Raw genomic sequence first — 14,551 nt, 5'->3', positions numbered from 1 at the left:
ATACATCTTATGGAAATATTTGTATGATGCTGAATTTCAATTTTAAAAAATTACGAAAAAAAGAGGAGGAGTTTGGGAACCACTGCTTGCAAAGCTCCTTAGGCTAGGAAGCTAGGTGTGACTGTGATCCTGACCTCTGTGGGCAAGTTAGTCCAGGCACACACAAAGGCTGTGTTTGAGAGCACAAGGACACATTGTTCATCCTTGCAGTGATCTCAGTCAGGATGAACAATGTCTTTGTGCTTTGGTTCATTCTGTAACATAGTTTTAGGCTGAATAGGACTAGTAAAAACTTAAATGAAGGCATTTTCCATATCAATGAGAGTAAAAATCACAGTGGTGACAAATTCTGAATGAGGCAGTACCGTTGAGGTCATTTGGGAGAATTCAGTGTTAGAAACACGGGTGTTGTTGCAAGTGAAAACACCACCAAGAAGTCAGCAGTTTGAATTTCTCAGTGAATAATAAGATTCCCAGAAATAGGAACAATGTTGTTCTGCTCTGGGTTTCAAGGTGCAGTACTTATTTTGCAGTTGTGCAAAGGAATTAATGCATTTTTCAGTTCTATATTCTAGAAATAGGATATCATCAGTGTTTTCTAATGATTAAATAATTTTGATAGTGTTTATGTAATTCATTTTATTGAAAATTTTGTCCTATATCATATTTGTTGCATGTCATTCCTTTAGGCCCCTAATGATTGGTACTTCTGGATTGCCTCAGTCCTATGCCAAGTATAGTCGGCCCATCACTATGGATTCTAGTCAGGATGGCACAGCTGTACATGGTATTCCGGTAGGTCAAAATTAATTTCTTTGTTAAGAAACTGAGATGAAACAGCTGGACCTATGTAGAGAAATGAAGTCAGTAAGTTGAGGTGAAATTATGTTAATGCTGGGTTTTAAAACACTAGCAATTGTACAGGAAACTGAGGCAGTTGAAGAATTTCTCCCAATTTTGAGCTTTTTGCTAAAGATCAGAATTTGTTTTATGCAAAAAGATTGAAAATGTAAGCTGTGATATTTACCAGCAGTCTGATTTTTCAGCTGTAATTAATTTTCCTGTAAGAATCAAACGGTACAATAACAAAAAAAAAATTCCTGAAAGAAAGGAATGAGAGCTAGGTCTGTTCTGTGTGCTTAGAAGCAAAACGTTTTTTTAAAAAGACCACTCTGGCTGAATAAATCACTCCCTGTTATGTAAACGTTTTTTTGTCACACAAGAATAATACATCAATACTTATTTGCCCTGCTGGCCATCTTTAATGCAAAGAACATTGGTTCCTAAAATATTTAATCATCATGCATCATCCTACAACAATTTTCTTGTTCTGTTTCAGCCTGTCTCACAGGCTGTACTCGCTGTTCACACAATGGCTGCAACAGGTTAATTGCCATTAGTAGAGTCTTTGGTCCCATTGCCTATTCTGTACATGACATGCTGAAGAGCTGACTTTTTGTTCTTACTCCAAGTTTGTGCTTTCTCTCCCAACAACACCCCCCCTTCCCATATACCAGTAAGGAATAGTGTAGACTGAGAAGTTAAGGGTAGAAGGGGAAAAACTGTGAGGAAGAAGGAAAATGCAAAGATGAACTCGCTGTGAATAGTAAAGAAACCTTTTCAATTGGGAATAAAAAGTGAATTAATAATCAAATGTAGCACTGAAGCATACTGCTTTGTATTTCCATAGGGATGGATGGTTTCCCATCAAAAATGGGCAGTTGGCAATTCTGGTGGTTGAGCAAGTCTGAATATTAGTACTGTGGGTTTATGGCTTGGAGTAAGTCAGGTGACCTGTATGGAATGAAGAGATTAACATACTTCGTTTAATATGTTCAGAAATGTGAAACCTGTGAGAAAAGCAGTGTTTATTCTGGAGGCGTTATCATCTCTGAAATCACACATTTGATTGGAAGTCCAGATCAATCTTCTGAAGAACAGTATAGGTAGGAGCCTTTGTCAGATTCAACACTTTTCCCCTATGTTTAAAAACAAATCTGTGAGTTTTTTTTTACTGTTGAAGAGCAGCCTCACCTTTGTAATAGTCATCTTGGACAGGTCTTTCAGAATCACAAACCTCTGGAAACGGTTCCCTGGCTAAATGTTCAACTGCAGCACACGCAGAACATGCTGGAGGAACTCAGCAGTCAGGCAGCATCTATGGAAATGAATAAACAGAAAAACGTTTCAGGCTGTGACCCTTCTTCATGATTGAGAAGGAAGGGGAAAGATGCCAGAATTTAAAAGTTGGGGGGGGGGAGGGGAAAGAGGCTAGCTGGAAGGTGATGGGTGAAGCCCAGGTGGGTGGGAAAGGTAAAGGGCTGGAGAAGTAGGAATCTGATGGGAGAGGAGAGTGGACCATAGGGGAAAGCGAAGGAGGAGTGGACTCAGGGGGAAGTAATAGGCAGATGAGAAGAAATAAAAGGTCAGAGTGGGGAATAGAGAAAGGAGAGGGGGATTTGTTCAGTCAAAGGAGAAATCAATATTCATGCCATCTGGTTGGAGGCTACCTAGACAGGGATATAAGGTGTTCCTCCACCCTGAGGGTGGCCTTATCTTGACACAGGAGGAAGCCGTGGACCAACCAACATGTCAGATTGGGAATTGGAATTGCAATGGAAAGAAGTCCCACTTTTGGTGGATGGTGTGGAGGTGTTTAATGAAGTGGTTCCCAATTTACGCCTGGTCTCACCAATGTAGAGGAGGCCGCATTGGGAGCACCACATACAACAGACGAGCCCAGCAGGTTCCCAAGTGAAGTGTTGCCTCACCTGGAAGGACTGTTTGGGATCCTGAGTGGAGCTGAGGGAAGGGGTGTACAGGCTGGTATAGCATTTAGGTCACTTGCAGGGATAAGCACCTGGAGGGAGATTAGTGGGAAGCGATGAATGGAGAAGGGAATCACGTTGAACTGTCCTTTTGTTACCTTCTAGTGGAAAATCAGTGGCTTGACCTTTGACTTTCTCTGAACCGGATTTGTCTGGTACCTGTTAGACTGCTAACCTCCATCCATCCGGATGGGATCCCCTCACTCCCAGCCAGGAGCTGCCTTTCCAGTGGTTAAGATTGCCTTGACACAATATGCTTCCAGAAAGAAGCTACATTAAACATTATAACTCTTTGAGTATTTCAATGTTGCTTGGTTTCTCTGTTTGGAGTGATATACAAGCAGCAAGCTCCATATGCTTATTATCTAGTTTAAAATAAATGTCCTGTTCTGTCGTTTCACTTTGGCTGCTGTGGTAATTTTTGGTTTGTGGAGCTAAGTTTAAATCTGGACATAAATCCAAACAGTGTTTGTAAAATTGTGAGAAGTATTGAAAACTAACATGTCTTTTGGTGAACTTGTATCTTTGCCCGCAAATAATTTTCTCTCTTTCACTAATCACTAAGATTAGAACAATTAGACTGGATCACATAACCTTTGTTCCAGCAAAAGGCATTGCTGCATTTCTTCATAACTGATGCCTGCCATTTCTGGTTTCGTAAAGAAATGAACATGTGTATAGTGTTGATTCTTGGAGTTATTACATCGTCATGTGCTTTAATTATCACTGTCCACTTTATCTACAGTTTTGAGAATGGAAAGCAGAGAACTGCCGAAACACTGTTCAGTACAGATACAGACAACCTGGTTGCCACTTCCAGCACAGTGACATCACCATTTACATCACATGACCTGTATGACTCACTTCTGGATGAACACTGTCAAATGACCACAGAAGAGAATTCTGACCGGTGAGGTTTTGCTTGAAGATTAACCTGAAGAAATTGATGATTGGTTAATCTTCCTCCATTCCTTTCAAATATGTATAGCTTTAAGAGGAGTGGTAGCTATTTGGTAATGTATTGATTAAAGATCACACACATGATAGGACAAAAACCCTCCTGCTGGGAAATGCATGGTGGAAAGTTTTCCCCCCACACCCACATCAAATGCAGGGGATCCATTAGTGAATAAAACACAAGAAACAGAGTAAAGATGCATTGCACTGCAATGCTAAGTAATCTCCCGTTTAGTGGCATTACTGTGATTTTGAAATTGGAAATGTGCAAGGTTTTAAGAATATCTCTTTAATAAGTCAATTGTGGATCTTTTTCTGGGATTCAGAAACCATTAATTAATGGCTAGAACTGGTCTCCGAATTGATCACTTAACTCTGTTTTATTGTAGGGGTGAAATAATTGATCATTTGGATATGATTGACAACAGTTTGGCTCAGATGCATTCTTCACTCAGCAACAATCGACTAAACATTAATTTGGATTTACTCAAAGATGTGAGTTGAAATTGATTTTATCTTTGCAAAGTGCAATGTGAAGTCTAGATCTGTATAGCCATTGAGTCGTAGTAATATATGACATGGAATATATCCATCAAGTCCACACCAACCATCAACCATCCATTTATACTGATACTACACTGAAGCATGTTCTTTTCCACACCTCAGATTCTCCAGCTCCCTTAACTCTCGGCTATATATAACGGCCACCCATCTGATCAAGTTGTAAATACTGGCGTGTGGGAAGAAATAGGAGCACCCAGTAGCATTTACGTGATCATAGGGAGAACTTGTGGACAGCACCAGAGAATATAGGAATGTGTGTTATTTCATGTCAACTCAAAGTTGTACTAAGTATGGCTTTCCTATGAGAACGTTTCATGCATCCCTCCCACTAGAAAAAGCACGTTTGTCTCAGAGGGGGTTTTATTGGAATTTTTTGCATTCCCTTTGTAGAGTTCATGAATAGGCCCTTGTTATGGTCCTTCTGGATCTGATGTTGTGCAAAGAAATCATACATCTCTGCTAGTTTCAGATATGCTGACCACCTGCTCAGTTAGACGTTCTCCCTACTGTTAGCAGTTGGTCACTAAAGTTGGTTTCTGCAACTTGGGTTTAATTGCAGAGAGGAAATGGTTTCAGCTTGGACTCCCATTGCTGATCATTATCATTTGACCTTTGCTGGAAAGTGGATGAGGTCCAAATTGGATATGATCGTCTTTGTTAGACCATGCAGCCTGTACTCAACTGGCCTGTTTCTTATGGTGACAGTCACAACGTTAGAGATACAGTTAACTACACTTGTGATACCGCATCTCCCCAGGAGTCAGCACTTTCTAGCAAGAGGGAATAAAATAGAAAACTGGCAAAATTTTAGATTTAATTCTCTTTCAATAAGTATGTTTTTGGAATGACAGGCAAATAGGGAGAAAAAATGCATTTGCAAGATAAAGTGCAATTTCTTACACAGAGAGCACATGGAGCCAATGAAGGATTTAATATCTGCTTTGAGAAGGGAATGTAACCACTGGCACCAACCTTGCATTGAAATGTCATTAGTTTTTGATAATTTGACAGTCCTATGCTTATTCATCAAGTGAAAAGAATTTGTTTTTGTTTGGGGCTATGGGTGACTTACATATTGAGTGTTCTTTAGAATGGACTTTTTCTTCTTAATTTTGAAGTCTTTTCATCAAAGTCGCTTTGGAATTTTTAACATCTCAGCAAATTTGTCAGTTTGTTGCACAAGGCCATTTTATGACAGAGAATTTGCAGAGTCTGAGGAGAAGTTAATTAGTTGTCTTTGCTTTTGCCCAATGAACTGAATTAAAATCAATCTTTGTCTTTTAGAAAGTAAGTGCATTTTATTTAATTAATAGCATTTTAAATAACCTATTCTAGAGTAATCGAGTAGAAGCACTAAATTCTAGGAAGCCTAATACATGGTTTACCCTTAAAGCACTCAGGTTATATGATCCACTTTTTAGACAAGGACCACTGGAGGCATTAGGCCACAATAGGTAGAGTGGAGTGTGCCTTTAGTAAATTAGTTACACTTTTGATTGCTTCTTTTTTCTCAGCTCTACAACCCATCAGTTGGAGGATTAGTAACAACATTTCCTGAAGTAGGAGTGGACACCAGCAAGGTACTTAGCTCATGGCAAATGATATCATTATATGTAGCCGGCCTTTTTTTTCCAGCTGGTTGCAAAAAAGTCAAGGGAGAGCAGATTGTTGCCCTTTAGCCACATTCTTGCATGTTTTGTACATTTTTGTAGCTTGGACATATTTTCTTTTCATGGAAACTCGTACCAATTTTGAGAACCGTTTTGGGACTGAAACTAGGTTTTCTGGCACCTATCTGAAGGCCAGTCAAGGAGTGGTAAACAACCAATCTGACTTTTGCACTGTAAGGGCACAATTCTAGTAGGAAGTACACCAGACAACAAAGAGGCTAACAGCTGCAGGTATCATTCAGTCGGTGCAGATGGTGTATCCAGTCAGTGTGTAATACATATTTCAAGCCAGCTTTGCTACTTTGGAGCTCCATGCTCTAGTTGACAGCTTCTCTTAACCCTGTACAGCTAAGTATGCTTCAATGTCTTGGACAGTACCCACACCTGGGCCATTGAGAAGGAATTCAATAATATCCAGGTTAGTCACTGATTTACTTCCTCTGATACTGGTCGTTTGAGTTTCCCGTTTGATTGAAGTATCAGTAGTCAGTAGAGCGTGGTGTGGATGATGCACAAGTGCTTTTTTTGGTGAGTTAAATGCTCGTGCACAAACTGTTTTTACCTAACATAGGTAGGCTGGTGGGGCTTCCTTCTACCATTCAACATGAGTTGGAGAGTAATTGCACACGGTCCAGAGTACGACAAGTTGCTGAAAAGGAGTGGGATGGAGGAGGAAGTAGTTGTAAAGATAGAGAAAAGTACTTTCACAAATTTCCTTTACCATAACGACCAGCCTCGGAGCAGTTACTTAATTCCTCCTACCTGCTGTTGGGCTGTTTGTGTGTGTGTGTGTGTGTGTGTGTGTTGACGTGAGTACAAGACTAATAATGGTATGAAGTGTATGAAAAGGAGATGAAGCATATGATTATAATGCGAATCCTTTGTGATCAGATTGTTGTTAGGTAAGAAGAAGCCCTGTACCTAACTGAGTTGTGAGCGAGGTATTTAAAGATGCAGCAGCACCATTTAAGCCACTTGAGTGAGATCAATAAACGTTATACTGGGTTGTAGGTCCTTGAAGCTACAGACTGGCATATCCCTGAAGCTGTCAGTACCACTGCCCACTGAGCTTGGCACTGGACAGGATGCCACAGGACATCTTGCCTACCTGTCTGTTCCACTGCGAGGCAGCATTTCAGATTCCCACAATTAGCCATGGTTGAATCTTCCATGGCACCACGTTTTGAGTGATCTTGGTACCACAGGCAGTCACAGCGGACCATCCCTTTAGGAGGTTCGGGCTAAGTTTCAGTAGTTTTTTACATTAATTGTGTTGGGCATCCAGCAGTCAGTTAACAGTGCTGGGAGCACTGGTGCGTGCAGTGACCGTGGAATTAATGGTGTGCATGGTAATCCTTGTGCTCATTTTCATGGTTGACTGACTTAACCCATCCTTGACCTTTTTAAATAGTTTTGTTTTATATTTTAATTTGTGTTGCAGTTTGCCCCAGTGAATGTTTGAGATGTTCAACTGCTGTCAAAGAATATGCAGCTGTGTAAAAGTGTGCCTTTTGAAAATAGTTAACTTTTGATTGGAAGTTAGAGAGACATCTCTGCACTTGGACCAGGCTTATTTTCTGAACAGCATGGCAGTTGGAATGCTGCTGTTGGTTTTGCAACTTTAGGTTGGTAGTTGGAAAATTTGGTCTTACTGTTTCTAGAATAAAAAAAATTACCATTCACAAGTAGAGTAAGTGTCATTAGGTACAGGAAAGGGTACACAATTTTTCTAGCAAACAATTATGTAGTTAATATTCTTCATTCTTACCTCATTAAAATTAAGAGTTACAGCTAATTATTGCTGAACATGTTCTTGCAGAGGGCAAGTGGACAAAAAGATAGTAATGCACAAGAGGAACAAGATTATACGGAATTGCACATCAAAGAAGGTAAGTTGTTCTTGTTTATTTTGTAATAAATCTTAGAATTACTGAACTAATCATGGAGGAATATAGGAAAAAAACTTTATTGGCTTTGCAGAAATGGGAGTGAAATTGCTACTCAGTTGGAACTTCGGAAAGTATCTGGATGCACCAGGGTCATTTGTTTCTGTGGAGCTGATAGCATAAGATTGTTTTGAATAATTTAGTCATTTGCTTATCTGCTTTGTAAATCTTCCTTCTCTCTTACTCTTGTTTTCAGGTCAAACTGAAAGTCAAGATAGCAATACCCTGCCTTTCTCAAAGGAGGCTGCAGATGAGACCGATATGTTGCCAACCTTACTGGAACTGGCAGAAGAGGCTAGTGATGCCACATTTTTCCCCAGCGAAATCTCTATTTTCGACAGTGACACTTGAAACCAAGGATCCAAGATAATCTATAACTAAGTGGCACCCAGCTTTTGCTGAGATGGGTGTATTCTTTTCAAACAGTAGAACATTGCATTACTGCTGTAAAGTAGAATTTTCTCATTAATGTGCAGTGGATTTCTAGGCACAGTGCTTTCCTTTAGCTTGGGCTTACTCAAATTAGACTAGTGAGCAAAATTATTTACAAGCCAATATCCTAAATCTGATCTTGCATTTCTTTTCTTTTTTTGACATAAGCTAACGTAATTAGAAAAGAGACTGCTGTGTAATTAAATGGACAGGTCTACTTTGGGCCAATATATTGGCCTCTTTGTATAACATTTCCATCTCTCACGTAAAGTACTTGAGTCAAGATATCACTACATAAGCCAAGGTACTGATGAACTGAAAGTCTGATTAACTGCACATTGCCAATAGCCCGCTAATTCAAAGCTGTTTCACTGGAGAGTCATTCAGGAGAGGGGAAGACAGTATATGGCTTGGTTATCATTAGGCTTTCCTTATGTTCCATTAGCACTACTGGTTTTGAATAGACATCTTACATGGGTTTGCTGCTGAGTACAGTTGTGTGATTATTAATATTGTGCATCAGCTGAATGCAACAAGAGCCTCACAGAAGTTGTCTCTGCACAGTCCATTAATATAACAAGCCTTGGACATTTTATTATTTAGTCATTTACTCTTCAGTCCTGCTTTTGATCTGGTCTGTTCACCTGTAATTTCCAGAAGAGGTTAATTTGCACAGTTTCTGGCCTTTATTTTCTTTTTTGCATAACTTAAGACACCAAGGATTTTTTTTAGTAGCAGAGTATATTTTGCATGAAAAGTGATTGCTACAGAATGGTCAATGGAATTAGAGAATTAAAAGAAAAATGCAATGTCTAACCAGAAAATTGGTCAGCATCAGTCGCATGTTTGGTATACAAGTTCTAAACAAAATATTGCCCCCTCTGATGCTGACAAGTATGCTGTTGATGTTTCCTTTATTGTGTTGAATTCTGAGCAATTTTTGGAAGTAAATTGCAAAATGCAGGTCCATTAGTTAGCTCCACATTTTATTGTAGCATCTTTACCTGCATTTCTCTGGTTCCTCCACACAAATCACAGTGCAGTTCCATTTTGGATTTCCAATTGTTACATAATTTCTTCTTATTTACATTTGGTCTGGAGGTTGAACCACATCCATCCAGTTTAAAAATTCCGATTATTCTGGTTAGCTTTGAATGGGTATTAACGGATGCACACACTTCTTATTTGCATTACATAGAATTAAATGTGACAACATCTTTTATAATTGAATTTTTAATTTGCAGTTCTTAGGCTTGACTTTTAATTTGTCTTGCCATCCTCTCCTGTAAGGTGCTTGAATAGGTTTCACATGTATTGGCATTACTCTTGAGTTTCCAGCAGGAATCATTGACGAATGATCAGCAGCTGAAAGGCCCAGGCCACATTCTAGAGATCTTCTGTCTCTCCCAACTGTTTACTGCTAGGTTTTTAAGAAGCTATGAACAGGCCTAATGGAAGATCTATTGTCAGTAGAGCTTGCAGGTTGGGAAGAGTAATCTGCAGGTGCTAAGTTTCACTAAAGCAAGATAATGCAGCACGACAACTTAAAAGTTGTCACTTTGTACAGGTAGCTGCCATTTTACAATATCACCCAAGAAGTTGACGTGGATATGCTAAATGGGCAGATTAACTGTATAGGGACGTATACAGTGATTCATTCAGTACTTCATAGAACAGGCAATATAGACTAAATGACACTGGACTTAAAAGGTGTGTAGGAAAAGATGGAACTGAGTGTATGTATATAAATCCTTAACTAGTAGGACAGATCGAGAAAACAATTAGTAAAGAATATGCGATACAGGCGTCTTAATAGAAACATAGAATGCAAAAAGCAAGGACGTTATGGCGAACCGGTTGGAAGCACTGGTATGGTCACAACTGGAGTGTGACATCCATTTCTGGCCACCTTCCTTTATTAAAGAATTATTAGAATATTTCTCACATTGAGGTTTTCCAGCTGTAAGATTAGACAGAAGGAGTTGGAGCAGAGATTACAAGGTGATCTGAAGGGAGTGTGCAAGGTCATGTATAGATTGGGTAAGTGGAGGAAGTAGGCCCAATTAGAGGATGGTTGGAATCTAGGGAACATGGATTAGTGTGATGGTTGAGAACATGGGAAAAGGTTTCTTTATGCAGCAAGTTTTATGATCTAACTTTTCCTGTTAACCTGCGCAACAGAGACAATTAAGGCTCAAAGAGGAGAATTGGGCCAGTTCTTGAGGAAAAAAGCGTTTGCACAGTATGGGGAGAATCAGGAAATTGGATTGAGTGGATTGCTATATGAGGGGTGATTGATAAGTTTGTGGCCTAAGGTAGAAGGCGTGAATTTTAGAAAACCTAGCACATTTATTTTTCAACGTAGTCCCCTCCTACATTTACACACTTAGTCCAGTGGTCGTGGCGCATACGGATCACTTTCAGGGGTGATTGATAAGTTCATGGCCAAAGGTAGAAGGAGATGAGTTATCAACTTCAAACTTTCTGCATAATTACTGAAAGAGTTGAACTGCATGTGCATGTAATGAGAGCTGTATAACTCATCTCCTTCTACCGCAGGCCATGAACTTATCAATCACCCCTGCTGAGGACACTTTCTGGAGGTCCAAGATCTGTATGCTCCACGACCGCTGAACTAAGTGTGTAAATGTAGGAGCGGACTATGTTGAAAAATAAATGTGCTAGGTTTTCTAAAATTGACTCCTCCTACCTTAGGCCACAAACTTATCAATACCCCTCCTACATAGAGCTGATATGCACTTGATGGGCTGAATAATCTCTTAGCATGCCATATGAACCTATGATTCTAAAGGCTATTCATACTGCATGATCAGCTTGCCAACTATTTTGAATGTTTCCGTAATTGCTTACACCACACTTGATTTTATTAAAGAACTGTGCTGCCTTCACTTCATGCAGTAAAGCATGATAAGGGAATGCAATGGTCAAAATATAGTAACCATTGGTATTCAACAACAAAGTAGGAAGCACAACTGTTTTGATCTTTGGCGACAAACAAAAGAGAAAAATGAAGAACTCAAAACCTAGATCTCTCTGGTGCTCTCATTGAGATAAGACATTCTGAGAGAGTGGTCTGGAGGAACTTTACTCTTATGAGTCAGAGAAATTAAAATGGCCAAACAATTCCATGAATGAGAGAAAACGGGAAAAGTCCATTACTTTCTCTGTTGCAAATGGGGGCCACTCTGGGATGTGTAATTTAGCAATTTTTAAGCTTCTAGTAGATTTTGGTAATCTGAAATTGAGTCAAGTTAAAGTTAAAAATGGTAAAGATCTCTTCAACCTCAGAAGACTATAAGCCTAAGCAAAGGAACATGTACATGATTTCTTAATTGCTCATAACCGTAATATTGTTGCCCACACTCTGTAGGCTAGGGGGAAAAAGTTTATCTCGTTTCCAAAGAAATTACTTCACCTTTTACATTTACCTTTGAAAACTTCACTTTGTTGCATGGATATGGTTAAGGCATAAAGGGAATCGCTAAATTGGTTTATTGAGGGACGGTGAAGCATCTGTCTTGCAGACTGTTCATACAGATGGATTCAGGACCACAGCACATTGAGGTAAAAGAATAACAGAATGTAGATTAAAGTGTTACAGCACAAAGTGCAATGCAGGCGGATAACAGGATGCAAGGTCTTAAGAAGTTAGATTTTGAGCTAAAGAGTCCTGTTCAATAATCTTGTAACAGTGGGATGCAAACTGTCCTTGAGAATGGTGGTGTGTGCTTTCTGGCTTTTCTGTCTTCTGCCCAATGCAAGGGGGAGAAGAGAGGATTTCCAGGGTGGGTGCAATTTTCATTATACTGGCTGCTTTACTAAGGCTGGGATAAGTGCAGAATCCTTGGAGGGGAGGCTAGTTTCTGTTATGTGCTGAGTTGTTTCCACAATTCTCTGCAGCTTCTTGTGGTCATTTGCCATACTAAGCCGTGATGCGTCTGGATAAGATGTTCCTCTGGGGCATTGATAAAAATTGTTGCGGGTTGATGGGGACATGCCAAATTTCTTTAGCCCCCTGATGAAGTAGAGGTACCTATGAGGTTTCTTAATTGTGGCTGCTCTGCAACTTTCTTGGTCATGATAACACTGCCTGCTCTGAGTTTTGATATATTGGAGTGTGTAGTCTAATGCCTTGCACACTTTATTAGAAGCTGCATATGAGAAACAGTTCTGAGAGTGATAAATTACTAATAAGAGTGCTGCTTCTAGAAAAGCAGTGTTTTTTAAAAAAAAAGCACAAAGTAGGGTTTGTAGTTAAGTTTCAGCCCCCACTTCCTAGACCAGCACATAGCTACCCTTTATGTGTTAGGGATTAAGCACTTAACCACTAAATCTTTAATCAGTACCATGATAATTAATATGTTGCTCTTGCAGTATATGGTATTTTTAAAAGATCCTTTGTGATCTTTTCACAAGTGCATGAGAACTATTTCATTTTACTTACTTTCTATGTAAATAGGATTTGTTTCTTAGCTTTTTTTTAAGGAAGTATGTGGTTTTGTACAGAGTCTGAAGAAATGTTTAAGGTATTAATTTTGCACACTTACTGCTGTTCACATGCACTACACTAATGAATAGATTTAAATCATTGTTATCAAATGTTTGATATTAAGTATATTTCTTACAGTGGCTATATATTAATAAATGCTTTGTCAAGTTCTGGTGGCTCTCTTGATTGTGTTTATTTTGAGCCAGTTGGCAATGTTATTGTCATGGTGCAGATGCTTGATCTTTTTGTATCAGTGAAGATTTTGCAAATTCAGTTACAGATGCAGAGTGATGGTCCTGTAGTCCCTGATGAGGTATGACACCTTGTGAGAAATATAGACATTTCTTGCTAAGTCATGGGAGATTTAAAACACCTAGAATTAAAACAGTTTGATTTACTGGAGAAGAGCCGGTGATCTACCCGTGGGGAAGTGGTTATTTATGCAAATTTCTGAAAATTGTTTTAATTTAAGTAGCTAATTTGAGTGGATGAGTTAAGTGAATTTGCTTGAATGAATGCGGTGGAATATTAAGTCCTGACATTGATCCATTACAAGTGTTAAATCACTATTAAATTCCATGGAGTTAGTCACCATATGTGCAAAAACACATCATAACAAAATAAACCAATCAAGGGGCATAAATATGTCATCTGAGAAATAAGGAGGGAATGTCGTTTCTTCGCTCCATCCAGAGTAATTCAACATCCTGATTTTCTAAGCTAAAGTCCTTTCTTTTGTGTTTTTTCCCCATCCAGTATCCAGAACAATGCTTTCCACAGAGCCAAGCATCCTAGAATATTTAGGTACCAAGTATTTTATCACTGCAACCAATCTCCATGGTTAATGTTAAACATTTTTGTTGCAATGTTTGCAGTTAATTCATCTAATGCAGACAATGCTTTGTACATTTCTTTTTCTGATACTTCCTCAGTCTTCCATGTTGAGCTGTATATCCTTCTGTGTTTATCAAGATTGCTATCCTGCCATCCAGCCTTCACGTTTCTTTTACTGTTTTTTGACGTTGCCCTTTCTGAATTAGTCCTCTCCCTGTTTTATAAATATAAAGCTGTGGTTAAAGGAATGATGTAAGAAGGCAAGGTAGTGTGTCAAACTGAGTAGCCATTTCAAAGGTGCTGCTGTCACAGTGTGCGGATTGGTCTGTTTCTGTGCTGGAAGATAATTTCATGCACTTTCAACATGGGTAATGGGAGAGCAATCCTGAACAAGGGGGCAGGCCAAGCAGTAACTCCCCACAAGGGGGCACTACAATCAATTGTAATTACTTGTACTTCAGCTGTGGCAAGCTATTGAAACACAAACTACGTAGTTTATTGTATTAAGGTTGGAGTAGTGATTTTATGATTCCTTTAGCATTCTACTATTTGCTTTGCATTACAAAAGCATTAAATGAATGGGTGAATATAATTGGGGAGCTGGAGTGAATATCAGATCTAAAGATCAGAGCTGGAGCAATGAAGCTTTGAAGAATTCATCTTTTTGTGGATACGTGACTATTGATTACCACCATCTTTCTTCTCTTTCTTCCATTTTTCCTGATTGTTGTATTATTTTATCTGGCTTCCAAATGGTGTTACTAAATTAGCTTTTCAGTTACTCAAAACTCCACTGGTGAAAGCAACCAG

The 14,551-nt window shown here is 39.1% G+C and overlaps 1 protein-coding gene across 3 annotated transcripts in view; it reads left to right on the top strand.

Annotated features, from left to right (window-relative positions):
- The window catches only part of LOC140204241 (heat shock factor protein 1-like), a 47,684-nt gene extending 36,656 nt beyond the window's left edge, over positions 1-11,028 (top strand). The window contains exons 7-13 of one of the 3 annotated variants that reach the window (XM_072270787.1): positions 690-795; positions 1,840-1,946; positions 3,574-3,738; positions 4,175-4,280; positions 5,864-5,929; positions 7,839-7,908; positions 8,162-11,028. In XM_072270787.1, the coding sequence (XP_072126888.1) occupies positions 690-795; positions 1,840-1,946; positions 3,574-3,738; positions 4,175-4,280; positions 5,864-5,929; positions 7,839-7,908; positions 8,162-8,316 (775 nt within the window). In that variant the 3' untranslated portion in view covers positions 8,317-11,028. The remainder of the gene's footprint in view (positions 1-689; positions 796-1,839; positions 1,947-3,573; positions 3,739-4,174; positions 4,281-5,863; positions 5,930-7,838; positions 7,909-8,161) is intronic. The other 2 variants (XM_072270788.1, XM_072270789.1) reach the window with 2 other exon arrangements.
- Positions 11,029-14,551: the final 3,523 nt, after the last annotated feature.

The sequence above is a fragment of the Mobula birostris genome, chromosome 10 (assembly GCF_030028105.1).
Source record: "Mobula birostris isolate sMobBir1 chromosome 10, sMobBir1.hap1, whole genome shotgun sequence".
Taxonomy (NCBI): domain Eukaryota; kingdom Metazoa; phylum Chordata; class Chondrichthyes; order Myliobatiformes; family Myliobatidae; genus Mobula; species Mobula birostris.
This window is presented reverse-complemented; position numbering and strand designations above follow the sequence as displayed.